We start from the raw sequence: 26,407 nt of genomic DNA, 5'->3' as shown, positions 1-26,407 counted from the left end.
AAGAAAAGTCATATTACGTACATTTAAAAAAAACATAGTTTTTATGGTTTTGTTTTTGTGACTTTTCTTAATGACATATAGTACGTTTATACTCATTATTCATAGATTTTTGCATTTGAAACAACATACCACACGTAAATGTTCATAATACTAGGTAATAATATTATTTCATGTAAATAATACTTTTACACACACGTAAATGTTCATAATACTAGGTAATAATATTATTTCATGTAAATAATACTTTTACACTGCTTGAAGACTAAGCATGCATAACAACTAGTGTTATTATACAAGTTTACTTGTATTCCCCCCTAAAACTTGGAAAAATAAAAAATGAAGGGGTATGAACTCACATTATGTGTGTTTTCTTGGTGGATAAAAGATTGTAGATGGAAAGATTCAAGTTAAGGACACTTACAGATTTAAAGATCCTATGAATAGTAACACATGATAATGTGTGTAAATGGATTAAAACTAGTTTATAAGTGTACAGAATCACTAGATTAAGAAGGAAGTACTTACCAAAAACTCAAGAACCAACTTGGAAGAAATTAGCTATGGAAGATGAGAGCTTTTATTGGAAAAAAATGTTAAAAATAAAGAAGATGGTGATGAGAGAGGGCCTCTAGGCCATGAATAAAAGAGAGAAAGGGAAGGGGGTGGGGTAGGTAAGGGGTATGGGGGACATGGATAGGACCAAAGGTGTAATATTTTATGGGATATGCTTTTGAATTTAAGGTGTTAGTTATGGTGGGGGAACATCTTAGATTGTGGTGAATTTTTATAAAAAAAGTCAAACCTTTAAAAAAAACTTGGCATTTTTTTATAAAATAGTGGTATTTTTATAAAGAAATATGGTATATAGAATGTATAAATATTTAATTTGAATTATAAAAATTCAAATTATTATAAAAACCATTATTATCAAAAATAATAATATGTTACATGAAAGTTGGGTTGGGTTTTTAAATTCTTTCCGTTAAAAATTAAGTGTTTAGTCGGGTATAGAATTTGTCGCATTTTGGTGGCGAATTCACCAAAAATTTGCGTTTATAACCTTCAATATGAATTAGCCACGTAGTATAAGGTTTATGGATTCCACTACATTAAGTTATGGATATTATTTATACTAAAATAATATAAAATTGAATTACCAAATTGTTACGATACTAACCTTATTTCAGGTTTATATTCGATATTTGACAACCAAAGAGGTACTTTGTATTATAATTTGTTTACTTTTACTGACTTTGTTTGACCTGGTTTACTTTTATTGACTTTGTTTGACCAAAACTTGATGGTTGTCACAATATATATATATATATATATATATATATATATATATATATATATATATGTGTGTGTGTGTGTGTAAAAGATCAAATGAGAACCACTAAATGTTAAGAACCCTAAGAACCACATATTTTTAATCTATAATTAAGGTTATTTTTATATTTTAATTTTTCTTACGTTTTTTATATATAAAAAACACAATAAATGTATAATGGTCTTTATGCAAAACTAATTCTATTACTTCTAATCAAGAGTTTGATCAATAACATTCTTTCATCATAGCCAAGAACAAAAAAAAACTCTCTTCTCCTTTAACCATCTCTGGTGAACACCACCATAAACACTACCGCCGACGGCGATCTCGCCATCGTCGGCAGCGACCTCACCACTGTCATCACCGTCGATGACATATTTCAGATCTGTAACTATGGTTACTTCCTCTCTGTTGCATCGTCGGTGTACCGTCGTCATCTCCTCCCATCGGTGAATTATGTCTTCAGATGTACAAGCTCTAGTCAATTCCAGATCTGTGATTTTCGGCTCAAATCTACAATATTGGCCTTTAGATCTACGATTTTCTACTACATATATGAAGTGCTCAGGTCAAGATCTATAATCTCTGGTGATTTTCACTTCTCTATAGTTGCTCCGATGAACTGATGTCGTGAACGACACTAAACAACCACCAGATCGGCAACCATTGTTGCCAACTACTGTTATATCCCTCTAACAACAACTATCATTGTCGAAACACCATATCCGACTTTCTAGACCTTTTTTGTTTCTGAACTCTGACCTAGCCAAAACACCATAAAACGTAACATGTTGTAGTTCTCTCTATTTTTCGATGCTCTAACATCAACAACCTCCTTTTTACAATTCTACAACTTCGGGGAGCGATGAGGATCTACCAAAACTATGTCCCTCTAAATATTCTTTGTCTCTAATTCATCCATATCAGCAATGTCTCTGACCACCTCCATCTATCTTTTTCATCTCTAATCAACGCATTTCCCATTGTCTTCGTCGATGCTCATGCTCTCTATCTCCCATGATCTGAAATTTTGTCCATCACAACAAGTATTCTGTAAATCCACTGGAGTTTCACCCAATTCGAGGTAATATGATTTCAAATTTGTTTTTGACCTTGTATTAAACTATGAATTTTAAAGTTAAAAACCACTAAGTAATAATGTTATCTTCAAAGTTAAAAACCTTTGGGTCAAAACCTTTGTCCTCTAAGTGTAACATCCCAAAATCCAAGACCAAAAATTCCATTTTTAGTTTAATAATTCATAAAACAAATTATTGAAAACATCATTATGTTATCTCATATCATAAAAACCATAAGTTAATGACTCGGGACACTTCGACCCAACTCGTTGAGTTCCTTTATTGACTTGACGAGTTTTTCAATCTATTTAGCCATCTTAATAGATTAAGCTCTTATCCTTCAGAATCTAAGTCCCCTACTTCATCTACATGTTGAAAAATGTCCTCTTAAGGGTAAAGTTTCCAACTTTACCCGTTAGTAACCCTTCTTAATGCGTTTAGCTCAAACCCTAGTTCTTTAAGACTTAGATCTTGATCCAAAAGCCATAATACTTCACACTAAAGCATAACAACTGAGATCTAGTCCCTAGACACCATATGAACACGTAAAGTCCCTGACTTTCCCTCCATGCATGGCCTTTTGGAGCTTAAAAGGCCAAAATGGCATCCTAAAGCTTGCATGGGACTTCCATGGCCATATAGTTTGCACCTTTATGTCATGAAAGTCCTTCGAGACCACAAATTTGAAAGAGTAATCACTTGGGACATCCAAGTCTCAAAAGCTAGCATAGTTGGACCAAAACATGGAGAAATCACTCCAAAACTAGATTTAAACATTTAATAGACAAGATAGGAGCTTTATACCTCCAATGAACCAAAAATGGAGCTCAACTTCTGGATCTACTCTTCTCCTTCATTTCCTTGCCCTTCTTCAAGTCTCTTCTTCTTCAAAACCTCAAGAAAGCACCAAGAATGGCTCAAAACTCTCATAAACGTATTAGGGTTTTGTGGCTAGGGTTTGGGACGATGGATGCTGCAAACGAGGCTAGCCTTTGGAGGTTAAGGTGTTTAAATAGGGTGCTAAACCCTGAAAATTAGGGTTTCAATCTGATAGCCCTACTCGTCGAGTGATGGATGCTGCAAATGAGGCTAGCCTTTGGAGGTTAAGGTGTTTAAATAGGGTGCTAAACCCTGAAAATTAGAGTTTCAATCTGATAGCCCTACTCGTCGAGTTAAGTCCCTCAACTCATCAAGTAAACTTTAGGTTCCGCGTCCAAATTATGTTCCTACTCGATGAGTTGGGGCCTCCAACTCGTCGAGTTCCTATACAAAAAAAATGAATAAATTGATTTAAAATACATACTAGGAACCGGATGTTATAAATCTCTTCCACTTATTTTAAACTTCGAGGATGAAGTCTGTTGTTAAATTTTGAATGTTGATCCAACATAAACCCACCCACCGTATTTGTTTAAATTATAGTAATATTGAGTTATACACCTAGGTAATTCTAAAACTAATTACATATTTATCATTATTCTTTAAAATTTGTAATAATCATATTATTATGAGTAGGGTAAATCATAAATAATAAAAGAACTTCAATTTTTTTCAAACGTACATAATTTTTTTCTCTAGGTTTTCTAGGTATACAAACAAACTGAAAACAATACTATTAATATTATATTATATCTCTTTATTTATTGAAGCATAAATAGACAACCCTTAATAGCCGAAAAAGTAGACACGTGCAACCTTAATTGCAGCCATCATAATAATAATAATAATAAATAATTATCGTTAATACAAAAGAAATTGGCAGCTTATCTACTATAATAAATGAAGGTCTTTTTGCCACATGTTCTATTCTTATTTATTTGGATACATGGCAATTTCTAGAAATTTTAAAATTTTTATTTTCCACTTGTCATTTTATTGTATTTTTTATTTTATTAAATTAAAATTTCACGTTTAATGTGTAAGGTAATATATATGTAAAGTATTTATTAGAAAAAGTTTATATATGTAATGTATTTAATATATTAAAGTCTCATTAATTTTAATAATTCAAACTTTTCTTATTTTTCTTATAAATTCAAACTTTTCAAATTATTAAAATTTTATATTTATTTTTTTTTAATTAAACCCATGTAATACATGGATCTCACACCTAATTGTTCAATTAAACAAAAATTACCCTTCTTGTTTTTTTTTTTCAAATTTACATAATATAATAAATAAAATCATCGTTTTATATTATAATTTGGAAACTTTGTATTATACTAATCTTCTTAACCTAATATTGATTTACGAAAGATAAAGTAAAACTAGTCATGTTATTTACATTTATAAATATATAAAAATTATAAGATTTATCATATTTAAATATATTGTGAACTTTTACAACAAATAATATCAATTACAAATATTATGCTTATTTATTAAATTTTCGAAGACATATTTGTATAAAATTCTTACCTAAAGTGTGAATAAAATAATGTATGTAAATATTTTATGAATTTTTTGTTTGCTTGTGAAATATAAGATGAAATAAGCATTATACACACATTTGATTTTATCTAATTTTAAAAAAGTATGTAAAATTTAAACTATGATAAACTTTAAAGAAAAAAAATTAAAAGAAAAAACACTAGCTTATAGATTTGAAGTATAAATGTAAGTGTTAAGTTGAAATAAGGTTGGGAATATATGATGTATATGTATTAAACAATGCATTTATTATATTAAATTTGTGTTAAAATATGATTGATTTATGTATGAATGTTTGTATTACTTTTTCTTGTAAATATTTTTTTGTGTGTTGAATAAATATGTAAGAATATATTACTTTTATATTTATTTTGCATTAAACTTTTAATTAGTAAATTAATTCATTTTTTAAATTGTAAATATAATATTTAAGCTATTAATCCGTGATTTTATATACATATATAATTTGGAATGAATGATGGTTACAAAAAGTGGCACATATAGTTGGTGGTACTGGTAGAGTTTCAGTTTGACTTATTTGAATTTATGAATTAGCATGTAATGAATTATATTTTGTAGTGAATTTTATGTATTAAACTAAAAATTGATTGTATTAAGTTGTATATATTATATAAATTTTATGTTGAAATATGAATGAATATAGCATGAATACTAAACTATGTATTAATAAATTAATGCATATGGTAATTTAAATAGTGAAAATATCTTATAAATGATACATTTTTTTAAAGAAATTATACAATTTAAAAGAGTGAAAATTGAATTTTTAAGATATAACTTTTTTTTTATTAAATTTTCTATATTTGGCTGCAAATATGAATTGGTTTGTGTTAAAAAGAATTATCAAATAAATGGGAGTTACAATGTTTGTTCTATTAAATTGCGAATACGATCAGAAAAATACCATTGAATTTGGTGTTAGTCCGACGATGATTTGACGGTGGTCTGACAACGGTTCGACGGTAACACGACCACAATAGAAAATGAAAATGTTTGATTAATACAATATAAATGTTATATTTGTCTAAAATGTCTTTAATGAAAATATTTAAAAAATTGTTTTTAAACTTTTTGGATTCTCATTTGATCGACTCCCAATATATAAACTGAATCATTTTCTTCTTCTTCCTTTAAGAACAACCAGAAACGGGTGTCTTATATTATTTATGATACATGATACATATGCAAATGTTGATGGAAACCAAAGGGATCAGTTATTCGTTTTATTATGGGTGTATTATATATCATCATTGATGCAAAAGCAAAACCTATACTGCTGCTATAAGCAATGGAAAGAAAGAGGAGAAATATTTGAGCGAGTGATTTTATCTGGAGACTTGCCACAATACATAATCTCCCAGGGCAAGGGCAGGCAGACTGTAGAAAAAAAGGTTTGATTTTGATATGCACAGAAATAGGATAGGAGTGGGTGTGGGTGTGGGTGTGGGTGTGACTATAACTTATCTGCAATTCTGACCATGGCATCGGCGAGCTTATTAAGCACTGCAAATAGGGTATTTGCATGATCTTTTCGTTGGTCCCTGTCTAACTGGGAGTTGGTGTTTTGGATTTCTAGTTGGGAGCTAAGCAATCTGCCATTTCTTTCCATGGCTTCGATCAGTTGCTTCTGTAAAGACATCTCCTCCTCTTCATCTTCATCTTCATCTGCATCTACATCTATGGCTGGACGCTTCCTCTTCCTACTGCTTCCTTGATGAGCCGTTCCATCAGCAGCTTCATCAGGATTTATTGGGGAACTTTTTTTATCTTGCATCAAAAAAGCAATGCATTATCCATGTTAATCCAGGTGGTTGGTTGTGTAATGCGTATGCCAATTGGCTCAAATACCTGCTGCTGCTGCTGCTACTGTTGGGACTGGATGATGATGATCATGCTCCGGAACCTCTTGTGAGAAAGGCTCATACTGTGTCGCTGCAAATTAACAATTCAAACATCCACATAATCAGTCACTTCACACACACACGCACACACTTATCAAACAAAAATATCTTACAAACAGGGCGGGATCACCTGAAATTGGGGTAGGAGCTTTCTCCGGACTACCTATGACCTCATCAGAAAACAATCCATCATCTACCGCTGCCGCCGTCCTCCCACTATCAAACACAACCTCGTTCTCTGTCTCAGCAGCCGAAGGCGCTAGGGAAAGAACCAACGACTTGTCTCCCTCCGCCTCCGCGGAAGAGGGTCCTCCACCATCCAGTATATCATAGACTTCTCTATCGAAAAATCCAGGCAACTTCCTCTCTCTCCTCAAATCGTTTCTCATGAGCCAAAAAGATTCTGCTTCGTCTTTGATCTGGGACTCCCATTCCTTGATTTTCTTGAAATCTCCGGCGAGATTGCTCCATCTTTTCCGGCACTGAACGGGTCCCCGGTTAACCCCGTGACGCTTACAGTAAGAAGAGACGGAGGACCACTTGGGCTCGACCTGAGCGGAGCCGAAAGCGAGAACGGCGCTTCTGCCCCTGCGAACCCGGTTCTCTGCGACTCTCTTGCCTTGGATAAGCACAAGAAGTTCTTGCCTGGTCCAGCGAGGCAGCCTGGGAGCTTTGTTGAGGTCTTCGCCGCCGTTTCCGGTGCCGGTGTCAAGAACGACGGGAGCGAGAGTCAATCGCTCAAGCGCCATGAAATGAAGCAGTGCACGTGACTTAACGGGAAAGACGGTTACCGGGTAACGGCGTTTTGGTAAGAAATAAGTAAAATGGTTATGGTAGGAGGGGTCCGTCCGTTTGGAGTTTGGAGAAGGGAAGGGTCCTTAATCCCATTCCTATATCTATCGCATCTTTATTTTTAATAATAATAATAATAATAATAATAATAATAATAATAATCTGTGTTTATTTTATTTTATCTTCAACAAACAACAAAAGCAATCGTTGTTATGTTATGTTAGGTTAGGTGGGGTGAGAAAGAAAGAAAGAAAGAAAGAAAGAAAGAAAGAAGAAGAGGAGAAAGGAAGGAAGAGGTGGTATAATTAAGGATTGATCTTGTGTTCGAATTGAATGAAGAGAGAGGTTAGTGGAATCCTGCTGCTAATGACTTTCTTCTTTCTTTCTCTAATCTCTACCCACCCGGACCCCCCATCGCCTAAAGATTATCTTCTCTCTTTTTTTTTAACAAAATTAATACGTTGTTTTCAATTTAAATTGTTTTATTATATAAACTACAAAGAAAAAAAAAAGTGTGGGTAGCCTTATCTCCAAATGGGCAGGCACCCTTCTTTCCACTTCCATTGTTGGATGTCCCCACCCACCCTGGCCCACATCCATCTTGTATATAATTTAAGGTCGCTATCTTTAACATTAATAACAGGCTAACGCGTTTATAGCAAAGCATAATTCCAATGGTATTTGCTTTAACAAAACCACAATATTTTGTTGATGGACCACAATCACAAGACATACATACATGTACTCAGAAATAAAGCATCTTTTTTTACCGCCTTATTATTAATGATCTTTGTTTGTGTGGTCTCGTGTGTTATCCAACTAACATCAACATTATTTAATCCCCTCAAACTTTTGTTATTATTATGATTATGATTAAACACACCACTACCGATTACATGGGATGAAGTAAGAAATACGTATGAATGATGTATCTAGAATAGGACCAGACCGGACAGCCCCCATGGTATATATATATATATATATATATATATATATATATATATATATATATATATATATATATATATAACTTCTCGCGCGTTGCGCAGCGTAGATTTATAATATATTGTTAAAATATTGAAAAATATATATTTAAAATGGTTATGTTATTGATATTAACTTTGAGATAATATTTTTACACTAATATATATATATATATATATATATATATATATATATATATATATATATATATATATATTAGGGGTGTGCGCGGTGCGGTTTGGTGCGGTTTCGAGTCAAAACCGCAAACCGCACCGCATATGCGGTTTGAATATTTTAGAAACCGCAAACTGCACCACAGATGTTCAAACCGCATGATGCGGTGCGGTTTGATGCGGGCGGTTTATGCGGTTTAGTTGCCGTTTGTGGGGTTTGATGAGTTGTTTAACATTAAATCTATCAAAAAACTAAAAACCTGACCGGGTTAAAAAAATGATTGCTTTCATTTTATAAAAACAAATACAATTTTCGAGTTAAATCGTTTTTAATAAATTGTGACTCATGTTACTATAGTTTTGTAAGTATCATTGTTATTGCTTTATATTGCCATTATAATTTATATATTCTTGTAAACCATGAGATCTTGATCTAATAGTGATTTAATGTTACGTTATAGATATTTTGTTATTGTAAGAAATATATTTATATACATCATTTTTAAATCGTGATTTGAAGTTATAACAAAAAAAAGAAAAAAAAGTATATATATAACATGCGGTGCGGTGCGGTTTGAACCGCAGTTTTATAAATACAAACCGCAAACCACACCGCATAGTGCGGTTTGATAAAATGATGAACCGTAAACCGCACCGCGAAATTCTAAACCGCATTATACGGTGCGGTTTGGTGCGGTGCGGGCGGTTTGTGCGGTTTGTGCGGTTTTTTGCACAGCCCTAATATATATATATATATATATATATATATATATATATATATATATATATATATATATATATATATAATCTTTATTATTTAGGACAATAATATTCATTGATATCAACCTACATTATTCATTAATAGAATTTAATATAATTATCTATTTAGTATTATTGTTAACATTTATTATTATTGATTAATTATATTTTTATGTATGCGATCATTTTCTAATTTTAATAATGATGTTCATTTAAAATACAATTTATTTATAGCTAAATGTAATTTATAATTTGATGTTATTATCATTTAAAATTGTTATTCATTGTTTTAAACCACTTATTATTATTAATAAATTAAAGAAGACTTTTAAGAAACACTTAATATTATTATTAAAATATGAAACATATACCAAATAATAAAGTGATAAGATAGACAATTTGCATTTCAAAAGAAACTTACATGGATTATATAACATATCCATGTAATTTGATTTTATTATTTATAATTATTGCTTATTAATTTTAAAACCACTTGTTATTATTAATAAGTGAAAGAAACTTTTAAAAAACACTTATTATTATAATTAAAATATTAAACATATACTAAAATATAAAGTGATAACATAGATAATTTGTTTTTTAAAAAAAAAATTACATGGATAATATGGATAATATGACATATCCATAATTTTTAATTAATTATTGTTTTGAAGCAACATGAAAACATGTATACAATAATCAATTAAATATTATATACATCACCTTCCATAATATATGATTGATAACATGAATCTAATCCAATTACATTAAAATTTCAACCACAACATACAATTATATTCTTAAAAGAATACTTAAATCAAGAAAATACAAAAAAAAAAAAAAAAAAATTAGTATATAACAAACTTACAAATTAAAAACTTCAACATCATAACATGACTCCAAAAATTGTTCAAAGCCCTCAAACCAACACAAAAAAAAAAAAAAAAAAAAAAAAAAACTTTAAACATGTTTTCTTTGTGAATTTTGTATGTGATTTGTATTTGTGTGTCTACTAAAAAAGATTGACCTTTTTATAGTAGAGTTGTAACATCCGGATTTTACCAGGTATCTTGTAAATTTAATTTTGTTGAATTGTGAGGGGGACTCGGCGAGTTGGAACTCAGACTCGCCGAGTAGGGACGCGGATTTGGGCAGTGGAGCGCGCCTGGACTCGGCGAGTCCAGGATATGGACTCGGCGAGTCTGCGCTGTGTAATGAAACCCTAAATTTCCGGGTTTGAGGCCTATTTAAGGGGCCTTATGGCCGTCATTTGTGCTCACCCAACCCTCAGTGAGAGACCCTTGTGTTCTTGAGCGATTTGTGAAGAGAAAGGAGCATTTCTTGACCTTGTGTGTGTTATTTAGCAAGAAGAAGGAGACTCTAGGCAAGAGGAAGCAAAGGAGGTTGCTATTTCGTGGAGTTGGAGCTTAGATCATCACTCTAGAGGTATGATCTCGGACTATTTTCTGTTTGGTGAAGCATTATGCAATTTAGGGCTTATGATGGTCATTTATGGGATGATTTGGTGCCCATTGGTTCCCTCCTTGAGTTGAGGTTATGGATCTGGACCCATAGAGATCCAGGGAGCCTCACTCATCAAGCTTTATGTATGACAATGGAGTCCATGACCTTGTGTTGTAGTAAATGAGTCAAAAACATCATATATGGTCATATAGAGGTTGTATGTGCATCAAGATTGTAACTTTACGTGCTAAATGAGCTTGGAGGGACTGGATCTATGGATTAATGGACTGGATCTGACCTTTAGAGCAAGATTGAGTCAGTGCATGGCACGGACTCGCTGAGTCCGAAGAACAGACTCGGCGAGTAGCATGAATGTTGCCCGACCACACAGTGAGTGGCCTCGCCGAGTTGGGGAGGGTGGACTCAGTGAGTCAAGGGGGAGTCAGAATGGACCGGTGGATTGAGTCAAACTGGACTCGCCGAGTTGTTTTGAGACTCGGCGAGTTGAGTCGTGGTGGCCCCACAACTCATGCCAGGTGGAACTCGTCGAGTTGAGTGAATGCTCGACGTGTCAAGGGAGGATTCCAGGGAAATTGGTGTACACGCCCAGACTCGCCGAGTCGCCTTGGTACTCGCCGAGTCCGGTCAGAGTTGACCGTTGACCGTTGACTAGAGTTGACCAGTGTTGACTCCTTATTGATAGTCAACCTTAGAGATATAAAGTGTTAATTAGAAGCATATAATGTTATAGGAGGATTAGAGCTCGGAGGATCGAGCACGAGGGATTCCCAGGATTCGTGAGATACCGAGATACGCGAGGTGAGTCTTCTCACTATACTTTACCTTGAGTAGGTAACCAGAGTTATGTGATAGAGTATTTGTATGCTATGTATGTTGTGTGTTGTACTGCATGATTTCTATGTGATTTATGTGGTGCATGTTTATCAGAGCTAGAACCTGAGGGTTCACAGAGTTTGGGTGCACGGACCCACAGAGTTATAGCCTAGAGTGGCTAATATGTGTTATATGTGGTATTTTGGGGAACTCACTAAGCCTTGTGCTTACAGTGTTGATGTTATTTGTTTCAGGTACTAGTGACGACCGCGAGAAGGCGTCGGCTTGATCCGTATACACACACATTCGGAGCTTGATATTATGATCTTGGGATTTTGTACTGTTTTGTTGGATAATTAAAATGGTTGTTTTTATGAATATCGATGGAATTATGTTTTATAAAAATTGAAAATTTTGTTTGAAATTTTCGGTGTTACAAGAGTATCCATTAGTTGTTTATTAAATATATTATATAAGTTATAAAACCTTTGAATTGTTAATTATTATTAAGATACTTTTGAGTGGTATTCATTAAAATAAGAGGTTTCAAATGCATGAGGTGTTTGCAAGTTTTTATGGGGGTTTCAAATGCATGAGGTTCAAAGAAAAATGATATATATATATATATATATATATATATATATATATATATATATATATATATATATATATATATATATATATATATATATATATATATATATATATATATATATATATATATATATATAGGAATAGGATCAAATGAGAACGCCAAAAAGGTTGAGAACGAGAGAACAAAGTATATTCATTTGTGATTCCATGTATTCATTTGTGGAGAAATTATAATTTGTTACGCCTTTAATTTCAATTAAAGAGAAAAAGCATATTAATGTTGATTATGCGTAAAAATTTATCATTTCTGCACAAATGAATACATAGTATCACAAATGAATATATTTATTTTCACGTTCTCAACCTTTTAGGTGTTCTTATTTGATCATTTCCCTATATATATATATATATATATATATATATATATATATATATATATATATATATATATATAATGAACCACATCCGAATTAACCCATATGTAATGTATTGTATAATTAAATAATTACATTTAATTTTGGGGACACTTGACATGATCAAGCATATATATTCTTTTTATATAAATATACTAGATATAAGATCCATGTATTACATGGATTAATTAAAAATATATATATATTAAAATGTAAACATTAAGTATTTTTTAAAATTAAATTTTAAAATAAGAAAGGAAAAAACATATTTATTGCAATTTAAGATAATATTTATTATATTTAACACTTTACTTATATAGCTATATGTATTGTGACTTTTTAATTTTAAAATTTACAAAAACCTTAAAATTAACATGTAGATATTATTTATTTCAAAAATACTACAAAATGATAAATGTTGAAACTCATGAGAGATTGATATGTGTCAAAATGGATCTTCATTGATTATAGTAGATTGTTATTAAAGTAGATATATTTAAAAAAAAATCATACACTAAGCGTTTACAACACAAGTGTGATAAGTTCGACTGCTGAGGGGAAAAAGTTATTAGTTGTTAAGATGATAACATATCCAATGGACACAAGGAAGGAAGGTCTTTCATGAATAAATAATACAATTGATTGGTAAAGAAAGGGGGAGACTAATTAATACAATCGATTGCGACAATCTGATGTCCCGCAATGGCATGGCAGCGTCCTTACAGTGCCATTGTTGTCTACAACACTGTCAAGGGCGTAACCATAGTCATAGGTAAGTTCCTGATTCAAACAAACAATCTCATCAAAAAAAAAACCACATATAATATAAAATAAAATAAAAAGCTTCCTTAATAATAATCAAGAAAACGTACCTGCATGGGGGGTATATTGTCAGAAGCAAAGAGAAGTATTCGAGCAAGTCTAAGATGATGGTGTTCACTTAGAACACATTGAACAAAAAGGTTTGGGTCGCAGCTGTGGTTGATGAACCTGGCAACATTTCCAACACGCCCTGCATCTATGCAGAACTCAGCCTCACCCTCATTCATGCTCTTTTCATCCAATTGACTACTTACAGATTCAGATACATCTCCCAACCTCCTCTGAAATTTATACCAAATATCCCCATCTCAGAATATATATATATATATATATATATATATATATATATATATATATATATATATATATATATATATATATATATATATATATATATCTTTACTATCTTATAAAACAAATCTCACTATTTCTAAAAATAGATTGAATAAAATAATAATATTTTTATAAGACGTCCAAATCATTAAGCTAATTGTACAACTAATCACTAATAAAATAATATTAAAATTTAAACAAACTCCTATAAATCTTCTCTTCCAAGGTTTTGACCATATCTTTTTTCATCCAAATAAATACTCAACACCCTATAATTTGGTCATTTCATGAATTTTCTTTATTTTTAATATGACATGTTTCCTAAAACAAACTAATGATTGAATTGAAAATAATCATTTTCCATCGAAAAGAAATTAATTGTCGAAACAAACTATTTGTCGTCCGCCGCTTTGCGCGGGCAAACGACTAGTGTATATATATATATATATATATATATATATATATATATATATATATATATATATATATATATATATATATATATATATATATATATATATATATATATATACCTCTCTTCCTCCAATCCCTTTGATTGTTTGGCAGCAATCGATTTCAAATATGTAATCATTTTCAGCAACATTATCCAGCTCGTTTGTCCTCCTCAGCTCTCCAATATATTCACACACCGGGGCACCACAAGGGATAAAATCTTTGCTCCTCACAGCCCATCCTCTATTCGAGGTACGGAACACCTGTTTCCATAACCATTAATCAATCAATCACCTAACTAACTAGTAATGCATAATACTTTAATACTCGAGTGTAAAACAAAAACAAAAAAAACCTCAAGTTGATATTTTATCCCTCGCTGGGATATGCGGTTGATGCAACCAGGTCCACATCCACAGTTTGGCCCACATTCAAACACAACATCCTTGGCTTCAATCAATCTACAAGTATGTTAAATAAACTCTCATCATAAAATCTTTTTACTTCAGTACAAACCAACTAGTATGTTATATATATATATATATATATATATATATATATATATATATATATATATATATATATATATATATATATATGCATTGGGTTGAATACCATACAAAAGCAATACCTGCCCCCAGAGCTTCGTATATATATATATATATATATATATATATATATATATATATATATATATATATATATATATATATATATATATATATGCATTGGGTTGAATACCATACAAAAGCAATACCTGCCCCCAGAGCTTCGTACATATGGAAAATCAAAGCCGTTAAGTTTAGCGCAAGCACAGGTCCTTGGATCCGTACAATTTCCTTTGCATTCGCATCCTTGAGCATTTGTAGGGAGGCTCAGATTGCTCAAAACTTGATTATATTTTGTATACGTAAACCCTATCATATTTTCAAAACAACTTCCATAACACAAATTTATTTGCTACAACCAAACTCATCATAACAATCTCAGTAGTCAACTTATTTATTGACTTCAACTTAACCATGTGTCATGTGATTGTGATTGAACCGTAAAAACAAGGTTTGAGATGCAAGGCTCCATTATGTAAGAAAAAAGATCATTTATGCATCACTATCCAAACTGATAGGAACGTGAATCCAATAACAGATGAATGAAACTAAAATATGAGGTATATAGATCTAGGTAGCTATTTGATTACTAAATGGAAATAAGAACAAATCAGAAAGGAAATCCAAATGATTGTTCTCCTGCCCTAATCAGAGAAGTTCTGTCAAGAGAAACCTCCTGCACAAGCTAAAGCCGATACTCAAAGCTACAAAATACTGTATACCTCACTACTCTATTTATGCTATTCTAGAGATAATTCTAGATAGGGTGCAAAATAGATAATAATAATAATAGATATTACAACTAAGTCCCCCCTGTTTACCCATATATTTATATAAGACCCATAGCACATTCTCTATCACAAACAAAAAGACTCGGACAAGTATCAAATTGCAGCTGAAGAAAGGAGACTAAAACTTACACAAACAGAACAGAGCAGGAGGCAATCAGTGAAGGTATCATCCAACCTTCATTCATACATCAATATCATACTTATCCAGATTGAAAGGTAACAAAAAGTTAACTGGTTTATTACAAGACAGGAATGTGAACGTCAAGGGATGATAATGTCTTTAAAGACGATGAATATCAATATGGAATTAAATTTTTCTGACGATTACAAATACTAAATATAGATATAGTAGCTGAGTGTGCATGCTATAGTTGCTAATGTATTGGATATGGTTTGATGCTAAAAAAAATGTGTTATTAAGTCAAATGTAAGTCATGCAAAGTGTGGAATAATAGTTGCACAGACAAACTTACCGGTAATAATGGTATCATCAATTGTATTGATAACAGGTATACACACATCTTCTTGACCTTCAGTTATATCCAGGCACACCAACCTTGCAAACATAATCATCATCATCATTTTTAAGCAGTAAATATTTTCACAGGCATGCATAAGCATTATTAAATGCAATAGTCATACTCAGGTGCTTTAATAGGAACCCTTGAGGAACGGCCGTTGCTGCACTGAACCTGTATGATTATCGATTCAAATGCAAAGTAGATATTAATATAAGTAATGCATAACAAGGCACATCAGTGAAACTTATCAAACCCCCCTCAAATAGTTAGTATTTTTTATGTTATTCACAAGGAAAGGATGGGGGGTCACATTAACTCTTTCATCCTACTCAGGACACCATCATAATCTGTGTTATGTTACCTTTAGTGCCTCATGAAAATGTACGTTGACATATAGAGCAACATTTGTATATGTGATGAAACAGATTGTATGAAGAATAAGATAAAGTAGGAAAAAAGAAAGAGAAATTAGGTAACCTGATTGGTTGTCAATTTGGGCTGTCCTTGAAGGCGCTTCAGGCGATACTTATAAACAAGCATACCGGAGGCGGAGACACCTTCTGCAGGCCAGCATTCAGACACCTTGTACAAGCCGTAATACGTGTATAATCTCAAACCCAAACTCAACGACTGATGCTCACGTGTACTTGTGTGTCTGTGTCCTCCAACAACCCTCACAGGTACACAATGTTCAATACTGTTCTGTGTACATACAATCACAGACATATAAATATAAATATTAATCAGACGATGGTGGCAGATGTTCTCATCCCCTTGCCCTTGCTTGCACCTTATTACTTGTGAGTAAATTGTGCCAGAATCAGCTATGCAAAGCAAAAATCACATTGATAGCTTACAACAATAGCCCAACATAGCATGGCAGTCAGCCTTATTTCCCATTGCATGCATACTCGTAAACAAAATATATTTACTTTTATGGTCAAAATCAGCAATTTCCTTAAAATAAAAATTCCTTCAGCCATCAGGAAACAAGTTATCATCAACATTAATGCAAGTGCAACGCTACACCAATCCATGTATCTAATTTACCAAAGGGATTAAAGACTACTATTAGTTAAATGATTATAAAAGGAATGTTGGAAGCAGATAAAACTCACCTTTAAAGCCAAATCACCACATGCCATCTTTCGATGTTTATTAACCATTACATCATTTCCACCTTGACCAATATAAACAATATCTTCTAAGTTATCCAGATCATCTTCGCATTGGGCGGACAATACAACTGCCACAGCTAATGGAAATGTGTACCCTTTCCCTTTGAACTCCTCCTGCAAATATTAAAGAAAAGTAAACTACAGAGAAAGAATGATAAGAGGTTACAAAAAATCTGGATACCATTTTGCTGTACGATTCTCCCATATAATCAATGTCATTAAGCCAGTGACTATGAAGACCTAAAGCAACCATTTCAGCTCGTGAATAGAATTGATAACCAATGTCAATACCTGCAATGCAAATTAAACACCAAAAGTTCATCAAATGACACCTTAACCAATTAACTGAAAAATCCATTGTGATTGTTAGTAATTCATTTTTCACCAAATATCATTCGAAAAAAGGAAAATAGAAAACATTGAAGCATGTTCTATGCTTTGTCATGGAAATTTCAATGATTTTATGTACAAACTACAATTAACTATATTCTTCTTCAACTTGCAGTTGGCCCTTGTATATATGTTTTTTTCTCAACAATGTGTTTCTATTACCAATATTTGAAAAGCTCGTAGATCAAAATAAAGTCTGTGGACCAAATGTATGGCCTAAACAGTGGATGGTAACGCCAAACTAAGCAAGAGACTAGGGTAAGAAGTTGAGATTTAACACCTGGTGACACTATAATATTATATGAAAGGGAGAGGAAATTTGTCACACATAGTATGATTAGTGTAGTGGATTCATGGCAACAACACTTTGAAGCTACCTAGGTCTGGTATAGAATAGAAAACCAATTACCAAGGTACCTAAAGAGAAAACTGGAAAAAGAAGAGATGTTTACAAGGCATGACAGAAAAGTTGTGATTATTTTTTGCAACAGAGCATCAGGCTCTCCGGAAATTAAGCAATTATTCACCTACCAGGCAAGCCCCTTCTGGCTTCTGGGGAGGAGCTTACCAACACACTAAATGTTGGGACTTGGGAGAGTGAAAAAATAAATGTTGTAGCACGAAACTGATTAGTACTTAGAAGACAAAATTAAGCAATTATTCACCTACCAGGCAAGTGACCAAATCTTTTTGTAGGGTACAAAACTTCATTAAACTCCAACATCTGCATCATTTACAGGTCAACACCATCAATATACATACCAAACAGTAACATCACACAAAAAGTTCCAACTTTAAAGCATCCCACAACACATGCAAAAAGGTGTTTGTGTTTCCCTCCCACTCACATAATACACCACATGCCCTAACAAGTACAACACTGCAACATACAGCACATAAACTAACTGGGATTCAAAACAATAAAATAAATAGCCATGTAAATGCAATTATTTTCCATGAATTACAATCCCATGCAAACAAAAGATACCTTAGATATGGCCTTCAAATCAGGACGCTTGATAGATCGCACACATATACCCTCTTTCTGCATGTGTTTCATGTTAGTGAAGTCCATAGCAATCCCGCAATAACATAGATTGAACATGTGAACTCATGAAGTCAAATCATATTTCAGCACTAATAAAATGAAATGCAACCAACAACACAACTATGCAAAAAAATAAATAAATAAACACCTTATATATATATATATATATATATATATATATATATATATATATATATATATATATATATATATATATTTATATAATTACCTTCAGATCAAGATGCTTTGCAAGTCGTTTACCATCATATTTACATACACCCTGCTCCTGCATGTGTTTCTAATGTCAGTGCAATAATGCAAACAACTAAGAAGAATCTATTGGAGCAAATACAGCACACAGAAGGTTATAACGCACTCGAACTTATGAGGTATTGAGTTATCTTCAAGAATTTTGTTAGACCTTCCCTATGCCTATGGGTTACATATTTTAGGAGGAGATAATGAATGCAGTCATAATTCAACAGCTTAGTACATTGGTACGATAACAAGAAAAAAAAAAAAAAAAAAAAAGGAAATCAGGGCGAATCATCATTCGATGAAACTGATCCAAATAGTTTGATTTTTAGAGCAAACCGCTATTGTGCCCTAAAGTGCTTGACAAATGAGTTGTTGAAATGCATGAAAATGTATGAATGGCGATGTTCTGAGATATAATCAATGGGATGGCATCCAACCCGACGGGGTAAGAATGGGAACTGGGGACAGTGAGAAGGGGTCTGGGATCTGCAAGGGGGTGGTTCTCCATCTTAAGGAATTGGATATCACAGAAGATTTCCTTCCCTTAAGGCTGCGCAGTTCGGACGTAATCCTGGGAATGCAATGGCTGGAGAACCTAGGGCTAACAAAGACAAATTGGAAGGAACAAACAATGGAGTTCGAAGTTGATGGAAGAGTAGCGAGAATTGAAGGAGACAAGTCTCTGGGAAGGTCAATGATCTCCTTAAAGGCTATGGCAAGAACATTGGGGAAAGGGGCTAGCGGAGTCCTGGTGGAATTCAGCAACATCGATATGAACGAAGGAAAAACCACTCCCATCCCCCTTTTCTTACAAGACATTATTGGTCAGTTTGTATGCCTTTTCCGGGAACCTACCGGCCTACTACCTCCTAGGGCCCGGGAACACCAAATCGTTCTAAAAGAAGGCACAGCCCCTATCAGCATCCGCCCCTATCGATACCCTCACTATCAGAAAAATGAGATCAAACGAATGATCAGGGAGATGCTACGAGCCCAAGTGATCCAGCCAAGTAACAGCCCCTACTCCAGTCCAATAGTCCTTGTCAAGAAAAAAGACGGTTCCTGGAGATTCTGTATCGATTACCGAGCTCTGAATCGGGCAACGGTCCCCGACAAATTCCCCATTCCGGTGATTGATGAGTTGTTGGACGAGCTCCATGGGTCGACTGTTTTCAGCAAGTTGGACCTAAAGTCTGGGTACCACCAAATCTGAGTCCGAGTGGAGGATGTCCCTAAAACCGCTTTCCAGACGCACGACAAGCATTATGAATTCCGCGTGATGCCGTTCGGCCTTACAAATGCTCCGGCCACCTTCCAGGCGCTCATGAATGATGTCTTTCGTCCATACCTTCGAAAATTCGTTTTGGTCTTCTTCGACGATATTTTGATTTACAGTCCCACGGAGGAATCACATAGGGACCACGTGTTAACATCCCTAGAGAAATTGAAAGAACATCAGTTGGTGGTCAACTTCAAAAAATGTGAATTTGGAAAGCGAAGATTATCTTACTTAGGGCACGAAATCTCGTCTGAAGGGGTATCGGCTGAGGCTAACAAGGTCCAAGCAATGCAAGAATGGCCCACCCCGACAAACCTGAAGGGGCTGAGGGGGTTCCTGGGCCTTACGGGCTATTATAGAAAGTTTGTGAAAGGGTACGCCAACATCGCCAAGCCCTTAACTGAGCAGCTGAAGAAAGACAGATTTGGGTGGAATGGTGAGGCAGATGAAGCTTTCCGACTCCTAAAGAAGGCAATGACTACAGTTCCAGTCTTGATCATGCCTGATTTTAACAAAACTTTCATCGTAGAGACGGATGCCTCAGGGCATGGTTTAGGCTGGGCAGTTAATAGCGCCGAGATCTCGGTGAGATCTCGGTGGGATAACATTTCTCGGGTGTTTGCAAAATCTCGGTTTCAAATAGCGTTCTGAAATATCGGAGCCGAGATTATCGCCGATATCGGCCGCTATTTCACTGATATTTCAATACCGATATCCCGGTTTTTTCCCGCTATTTGATATTTTGGGATTTTTATAAAGATTTATAAAAAAAAATTAGTACTTTATTATAGATTAGCCCTCAACTTGTAATATTATAATCCTAATCACCTTTTTGTGACCTAATTAGAACTCGGAAATACCGGATGGAAACAAATTTGAACAAATATAGATATTAAGACTCAATTAATTTGTAATTAAACCTCAGTTAATGCATCTAACTTGTAATTGTAATCAAACCTCAGTTATGTATATCATTTGTAATTCTTTTTGTGCAACAAGTTATAGTTTTATCTTGTAAACAGGTTATATATATATATATATATATATATATATATATATATATATAATTTTTAAAAACCGCAATCCCACCGCTATCCCACCGCGAGAACCGCTATTTTAAATCGCGGCAAGTGACCGTTATGAGATTTTAGACCGCGATAACTGCATAGGGTTTAGGAGTAGTCTTAATGCAGGAACAACGGCCGGTGGCTTACTACAGTACCACTCTAGGACCCCAAGCCCAGCTGAAATCAATATACGAAAAAGAGCTTATGGCTATAGTGATGGCGGTCCTCAAATGGCGGCCATACCTCATGGGGAGGCATTTCATAGTTCGCACGGACCAGTTAAGTCTCAAGTACATCCTGGAGCAACGAATGATCGGGAGTGACTCCCAAAAATGGATATCCAAACTCATGGGGTTTGACTTCGAGATCCAATACCGACCGGGAGCCAGCAACCGGGTAGCCAACGCCCTGTCACGGAAAGAAACTCTAGTCACCTGTAACAACATTAACGTGGGAGTTTGGCAATTTTGGACCAACTAAAGACGGAGATTACTCAAGATGAGTTTATACAGAGGATCAAAACAGAGGTTGAAAGAGACCCCAGCTCTCATAAGGGTTTCTCCATCTACCAGGGAAATCTTTTATACAAGGGCAGGTTAGTCATTCCCTCTTCTACTTCTTTAATGCCAGAGATTATGGCTGTCTTTCATGACTCTCCGATAGGAGGGCATGCGGGAGAAACGAAAACATACTTGAGGGTAGCTGCAGAATTCTTTTGGCAAGGGATGAGATCCTCCATTGGAGAGTATGTCAAGCGTTGCAAAGTCTGCCAAACTCACAAAACTCTTAATGCCTCCCCGGCTGGCCTATTGCAACCCATTCCCATTCCCACACAAACTTGGGAGGAAGTCACAATGGACTTCATTGAAGGTCTCCCAAAATCAGGAGGGTGGGACATCATATGGGTGGTGGTGGACAGATTAACAAAATATGCCCACTTCATCCCTTTAAAACACCCGTTCACAGCAACAAAGGTAGCAAATGAGTTCATTAAACAAGTGGTGCGACTTCACGGGTTTCCTTCGTCCATCATCAGTGACCGGGATCGAATTTTTCTAAGCCAATTGTGGAAGGAACTATTTCGCCTCCATGGGGTGCAATTGAAGCGCAGTACGGCCTACCACCCCCAAACGGATGGGCAGTCGGAGGTGGTGAACCGCTGCCTAAAAACATACCTGAGATGTTTCTGTTCAGAGAAACCCAAGAGTTGGTCAGAATGGTTGTCTTGGGCTGAGTTGTGGTATAACACCTCACACCACTCCGTGAAGTCGATATTTAATAATCTTGGTATATTGGTCAACAATAATTAATGATATAAAAGTGTTTGGGAGAAATATTAAGTAAAGTATTAATAGTTGAGTTATAAACTTTGGGCAGAATTTGAGAAAAAAGTTAAATTTGAGAGCTTAAGAAAGCTATATAAACTGGGTTATGTATTTCACTTCAGGCTGCTATTGCACCACAATTGACTGCAGGTAAAGATAAGGTAACAATCACATTGCAAGATGTTGATACCACATTTTGAAAACCAATACCACACAGGAGATGGCTTATTTGACAAATTTTAAGCTGTAGCACGCCAAATCATTGGTGTCTATATGCTTGTGTGTGTGTATACATATATATATATATATATATGTATATACCGTTTTTTTATCATTCTTTCACTGGGTTGCTGTCTATATATTTGTATGCATAACACAAGTTTAAAAGTATGAAGACTACATGCTTATATGCGTAAGTAATGCCACTTTTTTGTTAAATTGCTGCCTTCCAGGTTATATGGGTGTTACAAAATTAGTAATTGATATCGATAAAAACTAACAACCAGATAAGATAACAAAGTAGAAAAGATGAATGACGACCAAGTATTGATGGTGAGGAAGAAAGAAACGATAACAAAACAAAAACAAATTATCCCTAGACCAAAAGATAATAAAACAAAAACAAGATTCATCTACAACCATCAATTTTCCCATGGTCTTACTATGCTTTCACAGGATAAACTTAATATAAATACACATAAAAACAAGAATAACTGTGATGAGCAGTGATGGGAGTTATCAAATTATCTTGTGTCTGTCCTACGCCTCCCAAACCCCAATGATGAATGCCAGTGACATAGTCACCACCAATCAGATCCACAGAATCAAACAATTCATGAAAAAGAAGGGTCTCTTGGGATTAAAACAGATCTCAGATGATCAGTACGCATAACATACGTCTTACCTAGTTGCTCATAGGTTTACGTTTACTACTTGGATAGGTCAAATAATTGGTAGTAACGCATGTACTAGGTGCACTCAGCCCTACTGCCGGAAGTAATTCTCAAAAACAAGAGATAATAGTCATACAAGTTAAGTTGTGGATGTCAAATACCTGGAAAAAGTGAAGGTAATATTTATTGTATATTCTAAGAGCTTTTTTGACCCTTGCTTTGTCATTTCTGGTGTGAGTCACATATGAAGTAACACAGCAATCCAACGATTTCTTCTCAGTAGCCGAATCCAAGCCACCTTTGGTTATGCAAGAAGCTGAAGCTGAGGCTGAGGCATCCAAAGCTGTCACCATGCTCTTTAAAATATTTGGCTTACAACTTGTTGGGGAACATTTGATCTTTCTTTCAACAACACTAACAGCATCTTTCTCATGCAATTCTAATAAACTCTCAAGCTTTGCAGCATCAGAAGTGATAAAGTCGATTGGGTGCTGTTGTGAGGCCTTGCGAGGGGGGCCGTAAAAAGGTTTTTTACCCTCAGGGATTTTTCTTAACCGCGGACTACATCTTTTCTTCACAGGACATTCCTCGGACACCATCTTCTGGACTCGCTGCCCAAATTTTTTGGTCACGTAGACATCCAGTGTCCCATTGCACAAAGATTTATCAGAGCCCATAGAAAGCTGCCAAAAATTATCCCTTCGATCTCTCAAATAGGGTTTTTATCACTTGTAAAATCAAAACCCTGAGACAGAGACACAGCATTAGCATAATAAGAATTAATTTGCTACCACCAACCCCCCCCCCCCCCCCAAAAAAAAAAAAAAAAAAAAAAAAAAAAGCAAGGGTTTTCAAATACAGAAACATTCATCGGTGTTGACAAATTGGTATGTAGATGTTTATGGCTTTGGAATTGAGAGAGAACTGACTCATGCATAGGATGGGGGAAGAGTCGAGATCGCAATTTCAGAAAATATAATTTGAAATAAATAAAGAAAAAAATATATCGCATTAAGAAGAACCTGCAATGCACATAGGGATGAATGATGGACGATCAACGAGGGAATATTGCGAGGAGATGAACTTGGGAGTGTAAGAAAAATGATTTGAGGATCGTATGGATTTTCTTGGGCTTTGAGGAAGACCGAAGAACAATCGACAATTCAAAAAGATGCGATAGCTGCCATTTCCAACAAGCGGCAAGCGGGAGATACATGATATGGAAACATGAAGTCATGAAGGACCCGCCCGAGAAAGATCAATACTTACTGTTGGGCTCTCGCATATCGTCGTAATGGATATTAGCCCATTTCAGCCTTCTTTCTTAGAAACACAAATGACAAATGAAAAATGAAAAGGGTGCAATGGTGCAAGAGTAAGGTCAGTACATAATAATTTTTTTCATATATAAATACCTATAATCATAAATAAAGGTTATTATGTATTGGAAAAAAACTATTGTAATATCGTTTTCCATTTTGAATCTTGGGAACCACATATAATATTGTTTATTTATTTTCATGTCAAATATTCGATTAGTATTATATCCGTACCTTAGATAGTTGATTGGTGTAATAAAAAATATTGATTTTACTTTCTTCTATATCATCATTTTGTAATTTGTTCCCATATTAACATTGTACAATGATAAATCTATCCAATTAAACAACATATGAACGAATAAAAGAATAACAATAGATTAAAAGACAATAAAATAAAAAGAATAGCAATAGATTAAAAGACAATAAAATAAGATATTCAAGTAGGTCTCACAAAGTATATTCGATATTCAAGTGGGTCTCACAAAGTATATTGTTATTCAGTTACCATCTATAACATCCCAAAAATCATAAGTAAAAATTTCATTTTTAACTCAATCCAAACCATTAAATATTCATATTAACCATCCAAAAATATATCATAGTAAAATAGTCATCAGAATACAATTCCCAAAATCATAAAAGTGCGGAAAAACATGAGTGGATGCGGTGTGATCATGTCGGGTCCTTCCTTTTGAATTGAAATTACTTAAAACCATAAAGATAAAATTGTAAGCACAAAGTTTAGTGAGTTTCCCCAAATACATGTCATACATACAGAACAGTCAAAACATAACTAGCTCTATTTCACCCCCCCCCCCCCCTTCAGTCTCTTTCAACCGGTATTTGGTCTATTTCATCCCCATTTGGTTTCTTTCAACTGATATTGAGTCTATTTCACCCCCCTTTGGTTTATTTCAACCAGTATCGGATCTATTTCACCCCTACAACTAAGCATGCAATCATATCAGCAAGAGTCACAAATATAACAAGCACATACATGTATAACTATCAGTGTCGCAAAGACTACTATCATCCTACACATATAATCCAGTGTGCCAGCATTGGTGCCTTAGACAAACCACAATCCTCGGCTGCTGCTACTACAGTTCCTCACACTGAACATTCCAAATTAACCCTAATAAATAATCGGGGTAATAACCCATAAAAGGTCCAGATCACCATCTAACATGCCAAGGGGTAAAAGACCATTTTACCCTTTCCTTTAATGGGCCCCTCAACCTATTACCCAAGCCCAAAGGACTTAAGCTCCAACTAGGCCCAAGAGACCTAAGGCCTAACAATGGCCCAAAAAGGCATAAGGCTCAATAATAGCCCAAACAACCTA

At 34.3% G+C, this 26,407-nt stretch overlaps 2 protein-coding genes and 1 long non-coding RNA gene across 5 annotated transcripts; 1 reads left to right on the top strand and 2 right to left on the bottom strand.

Moving 5' to 3' along the window:
- Positions 1-6,051: 6,051 nt before the first annotated feature.
- On the bottom strand, positions 6,052-7,644 carry LOC145041002 (Homeodomain-like superfamily protein). Its single transcript, XM_078988889.1, has 3 exons — positions 6,892-7,644; positions 6,709-6,792; positions 6,052-6,627 (listed from the first exon to the last, which is right to left on the bottom strand). Exons 1-3 carry the CDS (start codon positions 7,508-7,510, stop codon positions 6,314-6,316), a joined length of 1,017 nt encoding a protein of 338 aa, XP_078845015.1. The 5' UTR covers positions 7,511-7,644; the 3' UTR covers positions 6,052-6,313.
- Positions 7,645-7,828: 184 nt separating this feature from the next.
- LOC145041003 (uncharacterized) lies at positions 7,829-12,191 on the top strand. 2 transcript variants are annotated; one of them, XR_013679910.1, is made up of 4 exons: positions 7,829-7,898; positions 10,535-10,915; positions 11,685-11,752; positions 12,022-12,191. It is a non-coding gene; the product is annotated as an uncharacterized LOC145041003 (long non-coding RNA). The 2 variants fall into 2 exon arrangements; XR_013679909.1 differs by lacking the exon at positions 7,829-7,898 and having other exon boundaries at positions 10,388-10,915.
- Positions 12,192-13,249: 1,058 nt separating this feature from the next.
- LOC145041001 (histone-lysine N-methyltransferase, H3 lysine-9 specific SUVH4-like) lies at positions 13,250-24,979 on the bottom strand. 2 transcript variants are annotated; one of them, XM_078988886.1, is made up of 15 exons: positions 24,763-24,979; positions 23,902-24,485; positions 19,148-19,204; positions 18,859-18,915; positions 18,540-18,594; positions 17,662-17,771; positions 17,421-17,594; positions 16,780-17,004; positions 16,424-16,473; positions 16,255-16,337; positions 15,140-15,299; positions 14,738-14,843; positions 14,463-14,645; positions 13,647-13,877; positions 13,250-13,554 (listed from the first exon to the last, which is right to left on the bottom strand). In XM_078988886.1, the coding sequence occupies exons 2-15, from the start codon at positions 24,415-24,417 to the stop codon at positions 13,441-13,443; spliced, it is 2,121 nt and encodes a 706-aa protein (XP_078845012.1). In that variant the 5' UTR covers positions 24,418-24,485; positions 24,763-24,979; the 3' UTR covers positions 13,250-13,440. The 2 variants fall into 2 exon arrangements, with proteins under 2 accessions (XP_078845012.1, XP_078845013.1); XM_078988887.1 differs by lacking the exon at positions 18,859-18,915.
- Positions 24,980-26,407: the final 1,428 nt, after the last annotated feature.

The sequence above is a fragment of the Lactuca saligna genome, chromosome 4 (assembly GCF_052625555.1).
Source record: "Lactuca saligna cultivar CGN05327 chromosome 4, ASM5262555v1, whole genome shotgun sequence".
NCBI classification, from domain to species: Eukaryota; Viridiplantae; Streptophyta; class Magnoliopsida; order Asterales; family Asteraceae; genus Lactuca; species Lactuca saligna.
This window is presented reverse-complemented; position numbering and strand designations above follow the sequence as displayed.

What these genes read in the sequence shown, in the direction of transcription:
- LOC145041001 (XM_078988886.1), bottom strand. Translation starts at nt 24,417, where the DNA reads ATGGGCTCTGATAAATCTTTGTGCAATGGGACACTGGATGTCTACGTG. An exon ending in ATTTGAAGGCCATATCTAAG is followed by an intron (nt 18,595 to 18,858) that starts GTATCTTTTGTT and finishes TAAATGATGCAG; the next exon opens with ATGTTGGAGTTTAATGAAGT. An exon ending in AAGATTTGGTCACTTGCCTG is followed by an intron (nt 17,772 to 18,539) that starts GTAGGTGAATAA and finishes TTTGCATTGCAG; the next exon opens with GTATTGACATTGGTTATCAA.
- LOC145041002 (XM_078988889.1), bottom strand. Translation starts at nt 7,510, where the DNA reads ATGGCGCTTGAGCGATTGACTCTCGCTCCCGTCGTTCTTGACACCGGC. An exon ending in AGCTCCTACCCCAATTTCAG is followed by an intron (nt 6,793 to 6,891) that starts GTGATCCCGCCC and finishes GTTAATTTGCAG; the next exon opens with CGACACAGTATGAGCCTTTC. An exon ending in AGTAGCAGCAGCAGCAGCAG is followed by an intron (nt 6,628 to 6,708) that starts GTATTTGAGCCA and finishes TTTTGATGCAAG; the next exon opens with ATAAAAAAAGTTCCCCAATA.